Genomic DNA, 17,569 nt, shown 5'->3' with positions numbered 1-17,569 from the left:
GCATGGCAACCCACTCTAGTAGTCTTGCCTGGATAATCCCATGGACAGAAGAGCCTGGTTGGGTACAGTCCATAGGGTCACAAAGGGTTCGACATGACTGAAGCGACTGAGCATGCATGCATGCACCTCTGGATTCGTTTCTATAAATGTAGGTTCTATCAACCTCAAACTCAATTCTTGCCCAAGACACTCAAATTGTCCTTAGCGCCTTATCAATCCCCCTCAACTGGGCATGTTCTTCCTTTTCAGTATACTGTTCTAGATCGCCTTTCTCAGGTTCCATGGCATTCCCTTACAGATCCCTGGGTCTCCTGGTTTTCTCCTCATCAATTATCCCACGTGTCCTGGCCACATTAATGATCTGGGTTCAACCATGAAACACAGAGTAACAAATACTGGAGTAACAAAACAAATGAAAAAAATAACAATTTACCAAAAAGTCCTAGAAACAAAATCTTTGCACAGAAAAATACACAAATTATCTTTTTAGTAGACTATCAACAAACACAAGAACAGGTACAGTTTTCATCAGAAAACATTTAGGAACAACCCACACACACCACTGCCAAGAGATTTACTTCCTCAATGGCTGCAAACTGGTGATGGGATTGAGGTGGAGGGGAGAAAGTGATTCATCCTACCTTAGATAACTACTCTAATGGGCATGCTTTCTTCTCTTCAGTTCAATTCAGTTCAGTTGCTCAGTAGTGTCTGATTCTTTGTAATCTCATGGACTGCAGTATGCCAGGCCTCCCTGTCTATCACCAACTCTTGGAGCTTGCTCAAACTCATGTCCAAGGAGTCAGTGATGCCATGCAACCATCTCATCCTTGTCATCCCCTTTTCCTCCCGCCTTCAATCTTTCCCAGCATCAGGGTCTTTTCCCATGAGTTGGTTCTTCGCATCAGGTGGCCAAAGTACTGGCGTTTTAGCTTCAGCATCAGTCCTTCCAATGAATATTCAGGACTGATTTCTTTCAGGATGGACTGGTTTGATCTCCTTGCAGTCCAGGGAACTCTCGAGTCTTCTGCAATACCACAGTTCAAAAGCATCAATTCTTCAGCACTTAGCTTTCTTTATTTTCTCTTCATTTCTCCTTATGTGAATCCTACCTATCAGCTATGGTCTGAATGTTTGTGCCTCGTCCACTCCCCACAAATTCATATGTTGTAATCTTAATTCCCAAAGGTGATGATAGAAGTAGGTGTGGCCTTCGGGAGGTGATTAGCTCATAAAGGTGTTGCCCTCATGAATGGGCTTAATGTTATTTCATTTTTAAAATAATTTTATTTATTTATCTTTGGCTGTGCTGGGCTGCTGTGCTCAGGCTTTCTCTGGTGTGGTGAGCAGGCATCTCACTGCAGTGGCTTTTCTGGCTCTGGAGCACGGGCTCTAGAGCACACAGGATTCAGTGGTTTTAGCACAAGGACACAGTAGTTATAGTAGTTACAGCTCCCCAGCTCTAGAACACAGGCTTAACAGTTGGAGCGCATGTGGAATCTTCTCAGATCAGGGACCGAACCCATGTCTCCCACATTGGCAGGTGGATTCCTCACCACTGAACCACCAGAGAAGTCCTCTTTCTTTTTTTTTTTGGCCCTGCCGTGTGTGCTGTGTGGCATCTTGGTTCCCCAATCAGGGGTCAAACCCATGCCCCCTACAGTAGAACCCCAGAGTCCCAACCACCAGATTGCCAGGGAATCAGGATTAATGTTCTTTAAAAAGAGCTGCCCCGGGGCTCTCTAGCCAATTCTACCACATGAGGACACAATGAGAAGTCTCTGACCTGGAAGAGGACCTTCACTCAAACATCCTGTCCCTGTGATCTCAGACTTCCAGCCTCCGGAAATGTGAGCCATATGTTTCTGCTGTTGAAGAGCTGCTGGTCTCTGGATTTTGTTATAGCAGCCCAAGCCATGGTACTATGACTTAAGCTCAGCCCAAATCTCATCTCGTCCATGTCCACACCAGAGATCGCGTTCCTTTTAATCCCAACACTCCGACAGTCATTTTCAGTACTGCTTAAACTCCGTTCAAACACTACCCGGATCCTTGATTAGTTTCATTTTGATGGGGCAGAGAAAGAGCTGGGACATGACGAGTCAATGCCAGCTTCATACCACAGTCCTCAGAATAAAAAGGCCCAGAGGTTATCAGTTAGTTTACAACTGAACACAACTGACCACATCATAAAGTACAATGCCGCTGCTGCTGCTAAGTCACTTCAGTCGTGTCCGACTCTGTGTGACCCCATAGACGGCAGCCCACCAGGCTCCCCCGTCCCTGGGATTCTCCAGGCAAGAACACTGGAGTGGGTTGCCATTTCCTTCTCCAATGCAGGAAAGTGGAAAGTGAAAGTGAAGTCGCTCAGTCGTGTCCGACTCTTCGGGACCCCATGGACTGCAGCCTACCAGGCTCCTCCATCCATGGGATTTTCCAGGCAAGAGTACTGGAGTGGGGTGCCATCGCCTTCTCCGAAAGTACAATGCAGTACACGCTAAAAGATAAGCGTACAAAGAACAACAACAACAGAAGCAGAGCAAGCCAGAAGAGCCAAAAAGGAAAAAAGATTATTTCTGTGAAAGTCAAAAGGGTTTCAGGAAAGAGACAGGACTTCAACAAGGTCTTAAAAGATGGTTCAAGCAGAGTTGAGGAGGGATTGGGAGGACTCAGGCAGGGCAAGGGACATTTCTTCCTATGCAATACAGCTTCTTCTCTGACCACTTCTCCACTGGGTAGTCATAAAAGTACAATCTGTCAATTGCCATTTACAGACAGCTTCCTGGCTCCATAAGTTATACAATGATTTTTTTTTTTACTTCTAGTGGGTTATTTTTTCTCACCAAACAAATACTGTGTTGTGATTAAAGCTACTTGTCAAAAACCAACTGCAACAAAACATGCTTCAAAAGTTCTTTGGTGCGACCGTTCTTTCCTTCTCCCAACTGGTTAGAAAAGATCAGTTCAGCTCACAGAGACTGCTCCTACTCGCCCTCTGTCTTCCTGGAATGAGGAAACCTTCAGAATTGATAATGTCACCTTTATAACTAGAAGACTTCAACTCTTTCTATTTTTTGCTTTTTTAAAACTTTTTTTTAATAGAGGAAAACTGCTTTACAACGTTGGTTTCTGCCATACGATAACTCAAATCAGTCATCACCATACTACATACAACTCTTCCCTTTGAAGCCTCCTTCCCCTCCCTCCATCCTGCCTCTCTGGGTCATCACAGAGTGCCAAGCTGGGTTCCCTGCGGCATAGAGCAGCTCCCCACCAGTCATCTGTTTTACACGTCCTCGTGTATATTCGCCAATGCTGCTTTCTCCATTCATCCCACCCTCTCCTCCCCCTCCAGTGTCCACAGGTCATTCTCTAAGTCTGCTTTTCCATTTCTTTCCAGTAAATGGGTTCATCAGTACTAGTTTTCTAGATTCCATATACATGCTTTTTTTTTTTTTTTGAAAGTAGCTCAGTCATGCCTGACTCTTTGTGACCCCATGGACTATACAGTCTATGGGATTCTCCAGGCCAGAATACTGGAGTGGGGAGCCTTTGCCTTCTCCAGGGGATCTTCCCAACCCAGAGATTGAACCCAGGTCTCCCACATTGCAGACGGAGTCTTTACCAGCTGAGCCACAAGGGAAGCCCAAGAATATTGGAATGGGTAGCTTATCCCTTCTCCAGGGGATCCTCCCGACCCAGGAGTTGAACTGGGGTCTCCTGTATTGCAGGTAGATTCTTTACCAGCTGAGCTACCAGGGAAGCCCTGGCTGTTTCCTAGTAAACTCTATAACAGAGGATAATTTATTTTTGCTGGACCTCAATGACCTCATCAGTAATATGGAAATACTGATATTTATATTTAACACAAGAGATATTTTGGGAATTAAACAAGATAACATTTTTAAAAGGTTCTTAGCATTTCAGGCACCAAAAAAAGTCCATATTTAAAATAACTATGTAACTATTTCTAATTTGAACACATTTATAACTGGCTTTAAATAAATAAATAAAAAATTTTAGCCAGTTATAAATGCCTTCAAATTAGAAACAGTTATATAGTTCTCCTAAATGTGTTTTCAATTTAAATATATCAGAACTCAATTTGTATTTCCAATAAAATGTTTATTTTATGTTTAATTTAATGTATGTTTACTTATATATCCAATAAAATGTATATTTCCAAATATAAGCTGAAAACTATTACTTCCAAATAGAAAAGACAAAATATAAAACTTCTTAAAAATTTAAGGCAGACAAGAATAGATGTTTCATTAAAAAAAAACTTTATCCTTAAAAATTAAAGACATGAAAAAGATAAGACATGGTTTTATAGTTTTTAAAGTCACATGATCTAACAGCTTGCAAATTTTTTGTTGGTATCAATTGGCAGACACTCATCAAATTGCTCAGACTTACAAAGAATAACAATTTTGGAAATTTACATAAGCTTATTTAGAATCAAAGTCTAGACTCATAGATTTTTATCTTCCATTTAAAAAAAATTTTGTCTGTCAATTGTCAAATGCTCTGAAGCAACTGATGTTAATTTCTTCAGTGACAGACATAAAAGGTTATTATTAGAAGGTTTAAAAGAAATATTCTGAGCACAGTAATGTGTATCACACTACAGAATGTGTGGATGCGGAATACTGATGATACAATTATAGATCCTTTGTCCAGGAAAAGATTCATGCTGGTACTAGTATTTTAATCATGATGCATATGGGGGCTTCTCAGGTGGCTCGGTGGTAAAGAATCCACCTTCCAATGCAGGAGACCAGGTTCAATCTCTGGGTCAGGAAGATGCCCTGGAGAAGGAAATGGAAACCCACTCCAGTCTTCTTGCCTGGAAAACTCCATGGACAGAGGAGCCTGGCGGGCTACGGTCCATGGGGTCCCAAAGGAGGTGGACACGACTGAGTGACTAAACAACAGCAACATAAGATCAGACAGTTCGAGTCTGCTACTTCAGAGATGAAGAAACCGAAGACAAAATGTGTTAAGTAACTTGCTCATGATACTTAGGTAGTTGCACAGTCTTCATCACAACTTTGCTATATGGAACTTCACCTCTTTATTTCTTAGCAGCCTGAAAGACTCTACATACAATTGGATCAGTAAGGATTTGGGACTTTCACACCCAGTCACTCACTCACTGGTTCAACATGCACAGAACAGCTATCATGTGTCAGGCACAGTGCTGCGTACTGGGTAGGAAGACCCGAGCTGAACTCCTTGTCTGTCACAAAGTATGTGTGTGACTTTGGACAAAAATGTCTTTAGATCCCAGCTTCATAAAAACTTCTTAACACGAAGACAGTAACATCAACTTCTCTCACAATGGTGAAAGATTAAATGAAATCACTCAGGAAATGCTGAATGACGTCTCCAATTTACATGCAACCGACCTATTACCTAACGTGCAAACCGTATAAACAAATGCCATGTGAATGTCAGACCTCACACTTAACTAGTCAAGACTGAACGTCCTATTTTTCCTTTCTGTAACTGCTTCATTTCTTGTATCCTAAGACATTTCAGCTACTTCCTTTCAAACCTTTCTTGTACCTCCTGATGCTTTATCAGTACAATCAAAACTCATGACAGTATCATACAAGGATTTTAGAATAAAATAGAAAAGCTGGTCTCAGCACAGCTACTTAATTTCTCTAAGCTCCCATCAAAGACAGAATGAGTTTCAAAGCACCTGAACCTGAATTAAAGTCATTAAGTACTCTAGCTCTATGAGATAAAAGTCAAAGTCCATCTTTGGACATAAATCTAGGTAAGATTAGGGTTGCTTACAAGTGTTTCCACTTTAGGGGAAAATTATGCGTTAACATCTAAATTCCCAGGTAAGCTTATAACTGGCAAGCAGCCACTTGAAAACTACTTTACAATGCACAGGGCTTTCTTCATTTGAAATCTTCCTGCTATTGACATTTGGTGAATGAGGAAATTGACCAAAACAGCAGAAAAGGGGAAAACTCAAATTAAAGTGCTTCCTCTCAGTTGAACAAGCCATGACAGAACCCTCATCAATGTAAAAACGAACATAACCCTCCTTCGTCTACCGAAGCATCTATAATGTCTATAACGAAGCATCTACCACCTTCGTCCTAACTATTCCAAGTTCAACCACAGGAAGCACAGAGGAGTTCTGTGCATGGATTTCTAGGATTAGTAACACCAAAAGAGAACGAACACTGGTGATTGCTCTTGCGTCCACACATAAATAGCAGAAAAATAAGACTTATAAAAGGTAAGAGTGGAACAAATAACCAAAACTGCCTAGAGTTTAATTCTTTTTCTTATACGGTCATTTATCTCCAATAAAAATCACTTGGAAGTCAGATTTTACTTGGAAAATCTTAAAATATTTTATTCAAAGGGAAAAGACAATGTCTCACTGTGATCAGTTTCTACACGCCTCTACAATTCTTACACCACTCATCTCCAGAGCATTCAAAACTCTGAGTTTAAGGACTCCTTGGGAAATCAAAGCCACAGTGCAGAGCTAGGTGGTGCCTGAGAAATGGCACAAACCAACTCCCACGTTCTGCATAACAGGTTTGTACTTCATGCTTAGTCGCTGAGTCATATCCGACTCTTTCCGACCCCATGGACTGCAGCCCACCAGCCTCCTCTGTCCACAAGATTTTTTCCAGACAAGAATACTGAAGTAGGTTGCCATTTCCTCCTTCAGCAGATCTTCCCGACCCAGGGACTGAACTGGGGTCTCCTGTGTCTCCTGGATTGCAGGCAGATTCTTTACTGCTGAGCCACTGGGGAAGCCCCTTCTGCACACAGTTACTGAGGCCTAAAGCCATTAAGTGATGTTGTGGATTGAATTGTGTCCCCCAAAATGCATATGAAGTCCCAACACCCTAGCACCTCAGGTTATGACAGTATATGAAATAGAATTTTTTTCAGAGGTAATTAAGTTCAAGTGAGGTCACCAGAGTAGAACCTTATCCAATATGACTGCTGTCCTTATAAGTAAAGGACATTTGGACAAAGGTACAGAGAGAAGCTAACTTGAAGACACAAGCAGACGACAGCCATATCTATTAGTTAAGAAAGACTTGACACAAGCCTTTCCCTCGGGATCAGAAGGAGGAGCGCCCAGACACCTTGACCTTAGATTCTAGCCTCTGGAACCATGAGATGATACATTGCTGTTGCTTCAGCCACTCAGTCTGTGTTAAGGCAGCCCTAGCAAAGTAGCACAGTGATGCAAAACAAAGCCAGGATTAAAACCCAGCTTTGCAGACTCTAACATGAGGCTTTCCAACTCAGTGCACTGTCCTGCAACTTAACTCTCTGTTTTCACTCAAACTTCTCTCCCATAAAAATCCTACACTTGTTCAACTTGTAAAAGACCATGTCAATGTACACTGTTTATGTTGAACTCTTGGGAGCTTCACTTCCACATCACCAGAGAGATTTTCACATAGATGTCTCATGAATTCAAACCCTAATGTCTAAAATCCCAATCAACTATTCCACAAAGTTAGTATGGACACTGTTTTAAATCTAAGAAAGTCTAAGTACAAGATTAAAGTCCTTGGACAAGTTGTCTAAGCTCTCCAAGCCTTAATTCCATATTAACTATATGAATTTTACCAACCATATTAATTCTATATCTGCCCCTCTCAAAAAAACCTTCAAAGGGCGAATGTGAAGGAAGGTTAAATTGGATAACAGCCTTTTCAAATTGCAAGGTGTTCAAAGCAATTCTCCACACAATCACAGAATGACAGAATGCGATGGACAGAATGTGGTCCCCTGGAGAAGGGAATGGAAACCACTGCACTATTCTTGCCTTGAGAACCCCATGAACAGCATGAAAAGGCAAAAAGATAGGACACTGAAAGGAACTCCGCAGGTGCCCAATATGCTACTGGTGATCAGTGGAGAAATAGCTCCAGAAAGAATAAAGGGATGCAGCCAGAGCAAAAACAACGCCCAGTTGTCAATGTGACTGGTGATAGAAGCAAGGTCCGATCCTGTAAAGAGCAATATTGCATAGGAACCTGGAATGTCAGGTCCATGAATCAAGGCAAATTGGAAGTGGTCAAACAAGAGATGGCAAGAGTGAACGTTGACATTCTAGGAATCAGTGAACTGAGATGGACTGCAATGGGTGAATTTAACTCAGATGACCATTATATCTACTACTGCGGGCAGGAATCCCTCAGAAGAAATGGAGTAGCCATCATGGTCAACAAAAGAGTCTGAAATGCAGTACTTGGATGCAATCTCAAAAATGACAGAAAGATCTCTGTTCGTTTCCAAGGCAAACCATTCAATATCATGGTAATCCAAGTCTGTGCCCCGACCAGTAAAGCTAAAGAAGCTGAAGTTGAACATGAACATTTCTATGAAGACCTACAAGACCTTCTAGAACTAACACCCCAAAAAAGATGTCCTTTTCATTACAGGGGACTGGAATGCAAAAGTAGGAAGTTAAGAAACACCTGGAGTAACAGGCAAATTTGGCCTTGGAGTACAGAATGAAGCAGGGCAAAGGCTAATAGAATTCTGCTAAGAGAAGGCACTGGTCATAGCAAACACCCTCTTCCAACAGCACAAGAGAAGACTCTACACATGGACAGCACCAGATGGCCAACACCGAAATCAGACTGATTATTATTCTTTGTGGCCGAAGGTGGAGAAGCTCTATACAGTCAGCAAAAACAAAACCAGGAGCTGACTGTGGCTCAGATCATGAACCTCTTATTGCCAAATTTAGAATGAAATTGAAGAAAGTGTATGACCTAAATCAAATCCCTTATGACTATACAGTGTAAGTGAGAAATATATTTAAGGGACTAGATCTGATAGAGTGCCTGATGAACCATGGACGGAGGTTCGTGACATTTTACAGAATACAGGAATCATGACCATACCCAAGAAAAAGAAATGCAAAAAAGCAAAATGGCTGTCTGAGGAGGCCTTACAAATAGCTGTGAAAAGAAGGGAAGCAAAAAGCAAAGGAGAAAAGGAAAGATATACCTATTTCAATGCAGAGTTCCAAAGGATAGCAAGGAGAGATAAGAAAGCCTTCCTCAGTGATCACTGCAAAGAAATAGAGGAAAACAATAGAATGGGAAAGACTAGAGATCTCTTCAAGAAAATCAGACATACTAAGAGAACATTTCATGCAAAGATGGGCTCAATAAAGGACAGAAATGGTAGAGACCTAAGAAGCAGAAGATATTATGAACAGGTGACAAGAATACACAGAAGAACTGTACAAAAAAGATCCTTACGACCCAGATAATCACGATGGTGTGATCACCCACCTAGAGCCAGACATCCTGGAATGTGACGTCAAGTGGGCCTTAGGAAGCCTCACTACGAACAAAGCTAGTGGAGGTAATGGAATTCCAGTTGCGCTACTTCAAATCCTGGAAGATGATACTGTTAAAGTGCTGCACTCAGTATGCCAGCAAATTTGGAAAACTCAGCAGTGGCCACAGGACTGGAAAAGGTCAGTTTTCATTCCAATCCCAAAGAAAGGCAATGCCAAAGAATTCTCAAACTACCGCACAATTGCACTCATCTCACACGCTAGTAAAATAATGCTCAAAATTCTCCAAGCCAGACTTCAGCAACACATGAACCGTGAACTTCCAGATGTTCAAGCTGGTTTTAGAAAAGGCAGAGGAACCAGAGGTCAAATTGCTAACATCCGCTGGATCATTAAAAAAGCAAGAGAGTTCCAGAAAAACATCTATTTCTGCTTTATTGACTATGCCAAAGCCTTTGACTGTGTGGATCACAATAAACTGTGGAAAATTCTAAAAGAGATGGGAATACCAGATCACCTGACCTGCCTCTTGAGAAACCTGTATGCAGGTCAGGAAGCAACAGTTAGAACTGGACACGGAACAACATACTGGTTGCAAATAGGAAAAGGAGTCCATCAAGGCTGTATATTGTCACCTTGCTTATTTAACTTACATGCAGAGTATATCATGAGAAATGCTGGGCTGGAAGAAGCACAAGCTGGAATCAAGATTGCTGGGAGAAATATCAATAACCTCAGAAATGCAGATGACACCACCCTGATGGCAGAAAGTGAAGAAGAACTAAAGAGCCTCTTGATGAAAGTGAAAGAGGAGAGTGAAAAAGTTGGCTTAAAACTCAACATTCAGAAAACTAAGATCATGGCATCTGGTCCCATCACTTCATGGGAAATAGATGGGGAAACAGTGGAAACAGTGTCAGACTTTATTTTGGGGGGCTCCAAAATAACTGCAGATGATGACTGTAGCCATGAAATTAAAAGATGCTTACTCCTTGGAAGGAAAGTTATGACCAACCTAGACAGCATATTCAAAAGCAGAGACATTACTTTGCCAACAAAGGTCCATCTAGTCAAGGCTATGGTTTTTCCAGTAGTCATGTATGGATGTGAGAGTTGGACTATAAAGAAAGCTGAGTGCTGAAGAATTGATGTTTTTGAACTGTGGTGTTAGAGAAGACTCTTGAGAGTCCCTTGGACTGCAAGGAGATCCAACCAGTTCATCCTAAAGGAGATCAGTCCTGGGTGTTCATTGGTAGGACTGATTTTGAAGCTGTAACTCCAATACTTTGGCCACCTGATGTTAAGAGCTGACTCACTAGAAAAGACTCTGATGCTAGGAAAGATTGAAGGCAGTAGGAGAAATGGACGACAAAGGATGAGATGGCTGGATGGCATCACCGACTCAATGGACACGGGTTTGGGTGGACTCCGGGAGTTGGTGATGGACAGGGAGGCCTGGTGTGCTGTGGTTCATGGGGTCACGGAGAGTCGGAAATGACTGAGCAACTGAACTGAACTGACCGTGCAATGACAAGCTATTTCTCTCTCTGGCACCATTTTTTTTTTAACTCATTCAAACTCAAAACCATTGATACTTCCCTCTGAAATCACCTATAACCAATCATTCACCTAGATCTGACCTTTTTTCCTCTACAACATCATTGTTTGTCCCTGCTTTCTAATAAACCCTGAGTTCTCATAATTTCAAATCTACACTGCTTTGAATGACTGATTTATCCACTTCCAGTTTCCTCCTCTAATCTATATCATATTCTAATACCAGATTTATCTTCCTAATAAACTCAGCTCAAAAGTCTTCAGAAGCCCTCTAAGCCACAGAACAGGTCCCAACTACAATACCCTCATTCTACAACACAACCACAGCTCAGGGCCAGCTTCTAAGCTCATCTCAAGGTATACCAGGTGCCCAAAGGCCTTGCCTCATACCCAGCCAGTATGAATAGACAGATCATCAAAAACCTTAATATGACCCTACTTCTTGCTTCTTCTCTTGAGCTTCCCATGGTGGAGCAAACTGTCAAAACTGCATCTTCTGATAACACTAGGAACTTCCTCTTAACCTTGAATCTGGGAAGACATCAGCATGGTTAAGCTGGTTAATTCCAGCACATGCCCCACCTGCTAAGGAGCATGCCTGCTGCCCAGAGTCACTCCCCTCCTGCTTCTCTCGTGGCCCAGCAACTCTTTGGCACTCTCCTACTTCCTAACATTCAGAGTGTACCATAACTAAACTTCACAGGTCAACGGGAACCCACTGCCCTATCTCAGCTAGTAGTCTCCAGTTTCATCAGACTGAACACAAGTATTTTATTCCTGGAATAAATCTCACCTGACAGTGATATATTTTCATGTTTACATATTACTGGATTCAAGAGGAAATGCCACATACGCAGAAGGATATGTGAGAATGGAAACAAAGACAGAATCTTAGCTCAAGAGAGGTATGTGCTGGTCATCACATTATGGTTACTATTTAACTCATGAAATGAATAAAATCACATGGGAAAGAGTGCTGATTAAAGAAAAGAAGGTCCTTTCCCTGTTTAGGGGAACTCCGTAACACTTAGAAAAGGAGACAGCACAAGAGAAAGAGAAACAGTTACCTACTTGGAAAATCTGGTCTCATAGAAGAGAATGTTTTAACCACATACAACCTGATAAAAGGCTGGATAAGATAAGACAGGTGTCTATTGTATGTGACAGTAAGAAGTTCACTGATGAACCTTCCAATATTTCCAGCTAAACAGGAATGACAGAAACCAAACTGAAGAGAGAGGAAAAGGAGAATGAACGGTGAGAAAGTGAAAATAGGAAGTAGACTTCTTCGGAGCTCCCTGGTGGCCCAGTGGTGAGGATACTGGGCTTTCACTGCTGTGGCCCAGGTTCACTCCCTGGTCAGGGAAACAAATCAGAGCAGTGACATACTACATTCAGTTCATCAATATCTTAATACTACTACTGAAGTAAATCATTATTATTTATCTTATTGTGGATCAGCAGACAAGTAGTCATAGTTCCTGCAAAGCCAAAATAAACCAAAGTCTTATTTCAAGATCATTTATACTTTAAAAACATGCTGCTGCTGCTGCTAAGTCACTTCAGTCATGTCGACTCTGTGTGACCCCAGAGACGGCAGTCCACCAGGCTCCCCCATCCCTGGGATTCTCCAGGCAAGAACACTGGAGTGGGTTGCCATTTCCTTTTCCATAAAAACATGCAGTAGAAGTAAAAGTTCTGAAAGTGAACTGAAAAGATCCCACTAATAAAAGGTGATTTATTCCCTTGAAGTAGAAAACTATGCAGGAAGGTATAAAGCAAAAGATAGAGCAATTTTATTTTATAAAAATTTAAATGTAACAAATAACTGTTTAAAAGACTTTTTAGGACTTCCCTGGTGGTCTAATGGTTAAGAATCCACCTTGCAATGCAAGGCACGTGGGTTTGATCCCTGCTCCTGGAAGCTCCCATATGCCATGAGGCAACAAAGCCTGCGGGCTGCAACTACTGAGCCTGCCCAAGGCAAATAGAGAATAACTCCTGCTAGCCCAAACTAGAGAAAGCTAGCTCACAGCAACAAAGACCCAGTGCAGCCAAAAATAAGGATTTTTTTAATATAAAAAAATAAGAATACTTTATAGAAAAATGACAGTAGAAAAAAATATTACAACATAATGCTGATACATAAAGAGCATCTATAAATCAATAAGCAAAGCCAATAGAAAATAAAGAATAGGAAAAAAGAAATCAAGAAAGATGAAATACAAAAGATTAATAAGATAGCATAATTCCCCCCATTTTTAAGAAGTTTCCTTAAAAGTCATGAGTATAGAGTAATTTTAGATTAACATGTGCCTTAAGAACTCTGCAAACAAAATCAGATGTGTAAAATCCCTCAGCCAGCTATAGTCTCACCATCAGCACATACTTTTTTCCCCCCACAGCTGAATACTCAGCAGGATAGTTGTATTTAACATGACTTGATGTGATTGTAAGAGGTGCTGATTTTATATTTCAGTTCACACATTCCAATTAGAAATAGAGCCATATACTTTAGAAACAGCATATTCAGAGGTGTATACTATTTAAACAGTTATGGGCATCACACAAACACAAAAGCAAGGATAACAGGGGAAAATGCCTACCTTCCCTGATAGCTGTAAAAGGTGTACCTTCCTCTTCCTGCAGCCTGATCACCTTCAGGGCTACCAGCTTTCCATTCACCCTGGAGAAACGGAGAAACAGAAGAGAAGGAAATCCATGAACATATGGTCTTGTTAGGGTTCTAATTGGGCTTCCCAGGTGGCGCTAGTGGTAAAGAACCTCCCTGCCAATGCAGGAGACGTAAAAGACACGGGTTCGACCCCTGGGTTGGCAAGATCCCCTGGAGGAGGGCATGGCAACCCATCCAGTAGTCTTGCCTGGAGAATCCCATGGACAGAGGAGCCTGGCAGGCTACAGTCCATGGGGTCGCAGAGTCAGAAACGACTGAAGGGATTTAGTACACACTGTTCTAATTGTCTTCATTACGATTTGTATTTTATGGATTTGCACTAAAAATGGCAGTGACTCAATTATGCCACCACAACAAGACTAACTTCAGTAAGGCTGGGAACCCTATATCATCATCATAAATATTCACACTTCAAATATTCACATTTTAAATATTCACACTTGCATAGTCCAAGATTTAACTCAAGTTTTCTGTGATTCACTCAATGTGCTTTCCAACATGTAACTAGTGCTTAACAAAAAAAATACTGTGTTTGATCAATTATTCAGATTAATTAAAAATCAAGTACTCAGAATAACACTCTCCCTTTATTTCTCCAATAGCTCCTTTGTTTCTTAGGATCAAATGTCTGTAGGGCTTCCCAGGTGGCTTAGTGGTAAAGAATCTGCCTGCCAAGCCGGAGACCACAGGTTAGGTCAGGAAGATCCCCTAGAGAAGGAAATGGCAACACACTTCAGTATTCTTACCTAGGAAATTCCATGGACAGAAGAGCCTGTCAGGCTACAGTCCATGGGGTCAGAAAGAGTCGGACACGACTGAGTGACTGAACAACAAGAACTTCATTTCCAGTCTTAAGCTGACGTCATTCAGTCCCCAAAGATGGAAAACTGACCCTGGCTTCTTGCTTCTCCCCTCTTCTTTCTCTGTCTCTATCAATACCACCTGTTCCTCTCTTTTTTGCCATTTTCTTAAGCTAGAGTCTCCTAAAGTTGTATTTAGTCTGATGATGTTTTATAATGCTATATATCATCACAATAAAAGTTAAGAATATTTTACTATTACAAAATTATACAAGACCCATACAAAACAGATGGTTCTTCTAGACACATTCTAAATGTGCATCAGCTCTAATTAAAAGTAAGATTACACTAGGCAAGTAACTTTCTATACAATCAATTCTGTTAATAAAATAAAGACATTCTTCTAGCTGAATGTTCTACTTTTACCTTGACTAGGCTTACCAACATATTTCATACTAATATACTTAAATAAAATAAGTAAAATAAGCACATATTAAAAATGTAAAAGCTACAAGAAAGCTGTAATGAAAAGTAAATCTCCCTGACATAGCCAGCTCCCACCCTCTGAGGTCACTTAACTCAGGTAACTTAGCTTGATATGTGTACTTAACACACACATATACAAATGGTAATATGCCATACGGGGTACAGTGTATATTATTTTTATCTCTCAATATATTTGGGTGACTTCCTCATAAACTCATAGAAATCGTCTTTTGTTTTTAGAAAACCACAGGGTGTTCCTTTGTCTAAGTGTAGTATGCTTAACTTAATTCCAATCCTCTGCTGCTGCTGCTGCTGCTAAATCGCTTCAGTCGTGTCCGATTCTGTGTGACCGCATAGATGGCAGCCCAACAGGCTCCCCTGTCCCTGGGATTCTCCAGGCAAGAACACGGGAGTGGGTTGCTATTTCCTTCTCCAATGCGTGAAAGTGAAGTCGCTCAGTCGTGTCCGAATCTTAGCGACCCCGTGGACTGAATCCCACCAGGCTCCTCCGTCCATGTGATTTTCCAGGCAAGAGTACTGGAGTAGGGTGCCATCGCCTTGTCCAACAAGCTTTTTAGTGGAACATTAAGAAATTATCCTACACACAGGTTGTACCAATTTCTACTACCTATAGCAAATAGGAGCTTGGGTTCCCCCTTTACTGATAGATCCTAGGTTATCGACCACTGATGTGGCCAACTTGATGGAGGAATAGCGGTTCTCACTGTAGTCTAAATTGCAACCACAAGTCTTTAGAGCTTATGGAATCAACAGAGAGCCCATGCGTCCCAGAGAATCCAGTGCCTGAGTCTGAAAAAAAGAATCTGAAAGTCTCTTTCTTGTAAACTGCATCCAACTGGTCTATTTTTTATTAAAAAAAAAAAAATCCTGCCACAGACACAGAATTTGAAAGGTCAGGGATTTATCACAACCCAGCCATCCTAATGGCATCCCTCACTGAACTGATTGTTCAAATACATTACTGGTTACAGTAATCAAAGGACATCTGATTATAAGGCTCTGCAATGTGCTGTCTCCTCTGGGTTAGGGGGCTGGTTTATTTTCCCCTGTGTTTCAGCTGGGAGGACAGGCCTGGCACTTTTCTGCTCTGCAGTTCTCTTCTCCTGAGTATGTCACCTTGATGTCTTTCTAATCCTGATTATGCTCTAGGTACCAGGTGCAAGTAAAACATTAATATTCATATGGGGTTCAACTGGAGACTGACTGTACCTTGCCCTCTCCACTTTGCTCTTTACGGCTGAGGGAGGCCTCCAGCCGGGCTTGAAGCTGGGATGCAGTCAGTATTGACATCTGCACAGATTTTCTCAGCCCAGCTGAGCTCATCACTGGCTCCCTAAGGAGGTGGGAACTGAGGCCAAGAACTGCTTGGAATTCTCCTTTCATTTACAGATAGTCTCCCATCACCAATAACACATACACACACAGAGCCTTCTTCCCACAAAGCTTTTCCATCTCCCTTGAGATTGCTGGCTTACACGAACTGAATTCTGGAATATAGGGAATTTATGGTTTTGGAAGGCTATATGCTTAAAACAGATGCAGACCATGAAGCTATGATTCCCCTGTAATACACTGAAAGGCGATGAGCCTTTAACTGAACCAGCCTTGATACTTTAAATGCAACCAGAGAAGGAACACCTTTAAGCAACCTCATAGACCGTGTGCATCATTTCTGAGGTGAAATAAACCTTGAACATATTTACTATGATAAACTGCCTGAAAGAACAAGATCCGGGTTAATGGAATCCTGACTATGAAGCATAATGCTCCATGAGTTAAACCTCCAACTATCAATTTCTATAGTTATGATAATCACAGGAGTTAAAGACACTGGGATTTTATGTGAAACTAAAAAATTCCTTAAAATTTATACTAGACTATTAGATTTAGGAGCAAAGGAACTTTCTTCTGTTCTGTTAACTGTTACATGCCCAATGCCTAAAACCATCTGACATACAGAATACACTCAAAATATTTGATTGAATGAATATTAAAAATGTTAATATACTAACATTTCTTTCCTTACATTTGCAAGATAATTCAAGAATAAAATGTAAAAATTATTGCTTTCAAAGATTTCAGAAATATCACATTTTTTAAAAGATTTCAATATCTTCTTTCACATTTAATTTTTTAACAGTAGGTCCTTGTTGGTCATCTATTTGGCATGTTCCTGTCAATCACAAAACTCTCAATGTTTGAGTTTAAATATTTATTTTGGGACTTCCCTGGCGGTCCATCAGTTAAGACTCCATACTTCCACTGCAGGGGCCATGGGTTCAATCCTTGGTTGGGGAACGAAGATCCACGTGCTGGAGAGTTCAGCCAAACAAATAAATATTTTCTTTTTTCAAATTAAAGGTGGAGTCTCTTTGTTTTTGATGATGCATGCAGATATATAAAATTTTCATTTCCTTAAGGTTTTAGAATTTATAGAATGCTTTGTTAATTAACCTTTTTCACCCAACAGACCTGTTTCAAACCCCTCAGTATCTTCAATAATCTGAGCTCAGACCGCTAATCAGTTTCTCCCTCTTTTTCAACTGCTTAATTGGTTTCCCATTAAGAACCATATTGATCATCAAATTGTTCTTTAACCTAGGAGTCACTGTGACTGTTTTCTTAATTTTTCTCCACACGTCTAGACACTCACTAACTACTGAATCCCTCAGCATAGTCTAGTAAAAACAT

At 41.0% G+C, this 17,569-nt stretch overlaps 1 protein-coding gene across 8 annotated transcripts in view; it reads right to left on the bottom strand.

The window, feature by feature from the left end:
* Positions 1 to 17,569, bottom strand: part of CDK14 (cyclin dependent kinase 14) — a 665,059-nt gene that overhangs the window by 439,565 nt on the left and 207,925 nt on the right. For all 8 annotated transcript variants that reach the window (XM_070787460.1, XM_070787461.1, XM_070787457.1 and 5 more), the window contains one exon: positions 13,483 to 13,562. In XM_070787460.1, the coding sequence (XP_070643561.1) occupies positions 13,483 to 13,562 (80 nt within the window). The remainder of the gene's footprint in view (positions 1 to 13,482; positions 13,563 to 17,569) is intronic.

This window comes from Bos indicus, chromosome 4 (assembly GCF_029378745.1).
Source record: "Bos indicus isolate NIAB-ARS_2022 breed Sahiwal x Tharparkar chromosome 4, NIAB-ARS_B.indTharparkar_mat_pri_1.0, whole genome shotgun sequence".
NCBI lineage: Eukaryota > Metazoa > Chordata > Mammalia > Artiodactyla > Bovidae > Bos > Bos indicus.
Note: the sequence above shows the minus strand (reverse complement) of the source record. Positions and strands in the feature narration are given on the sequence as shown.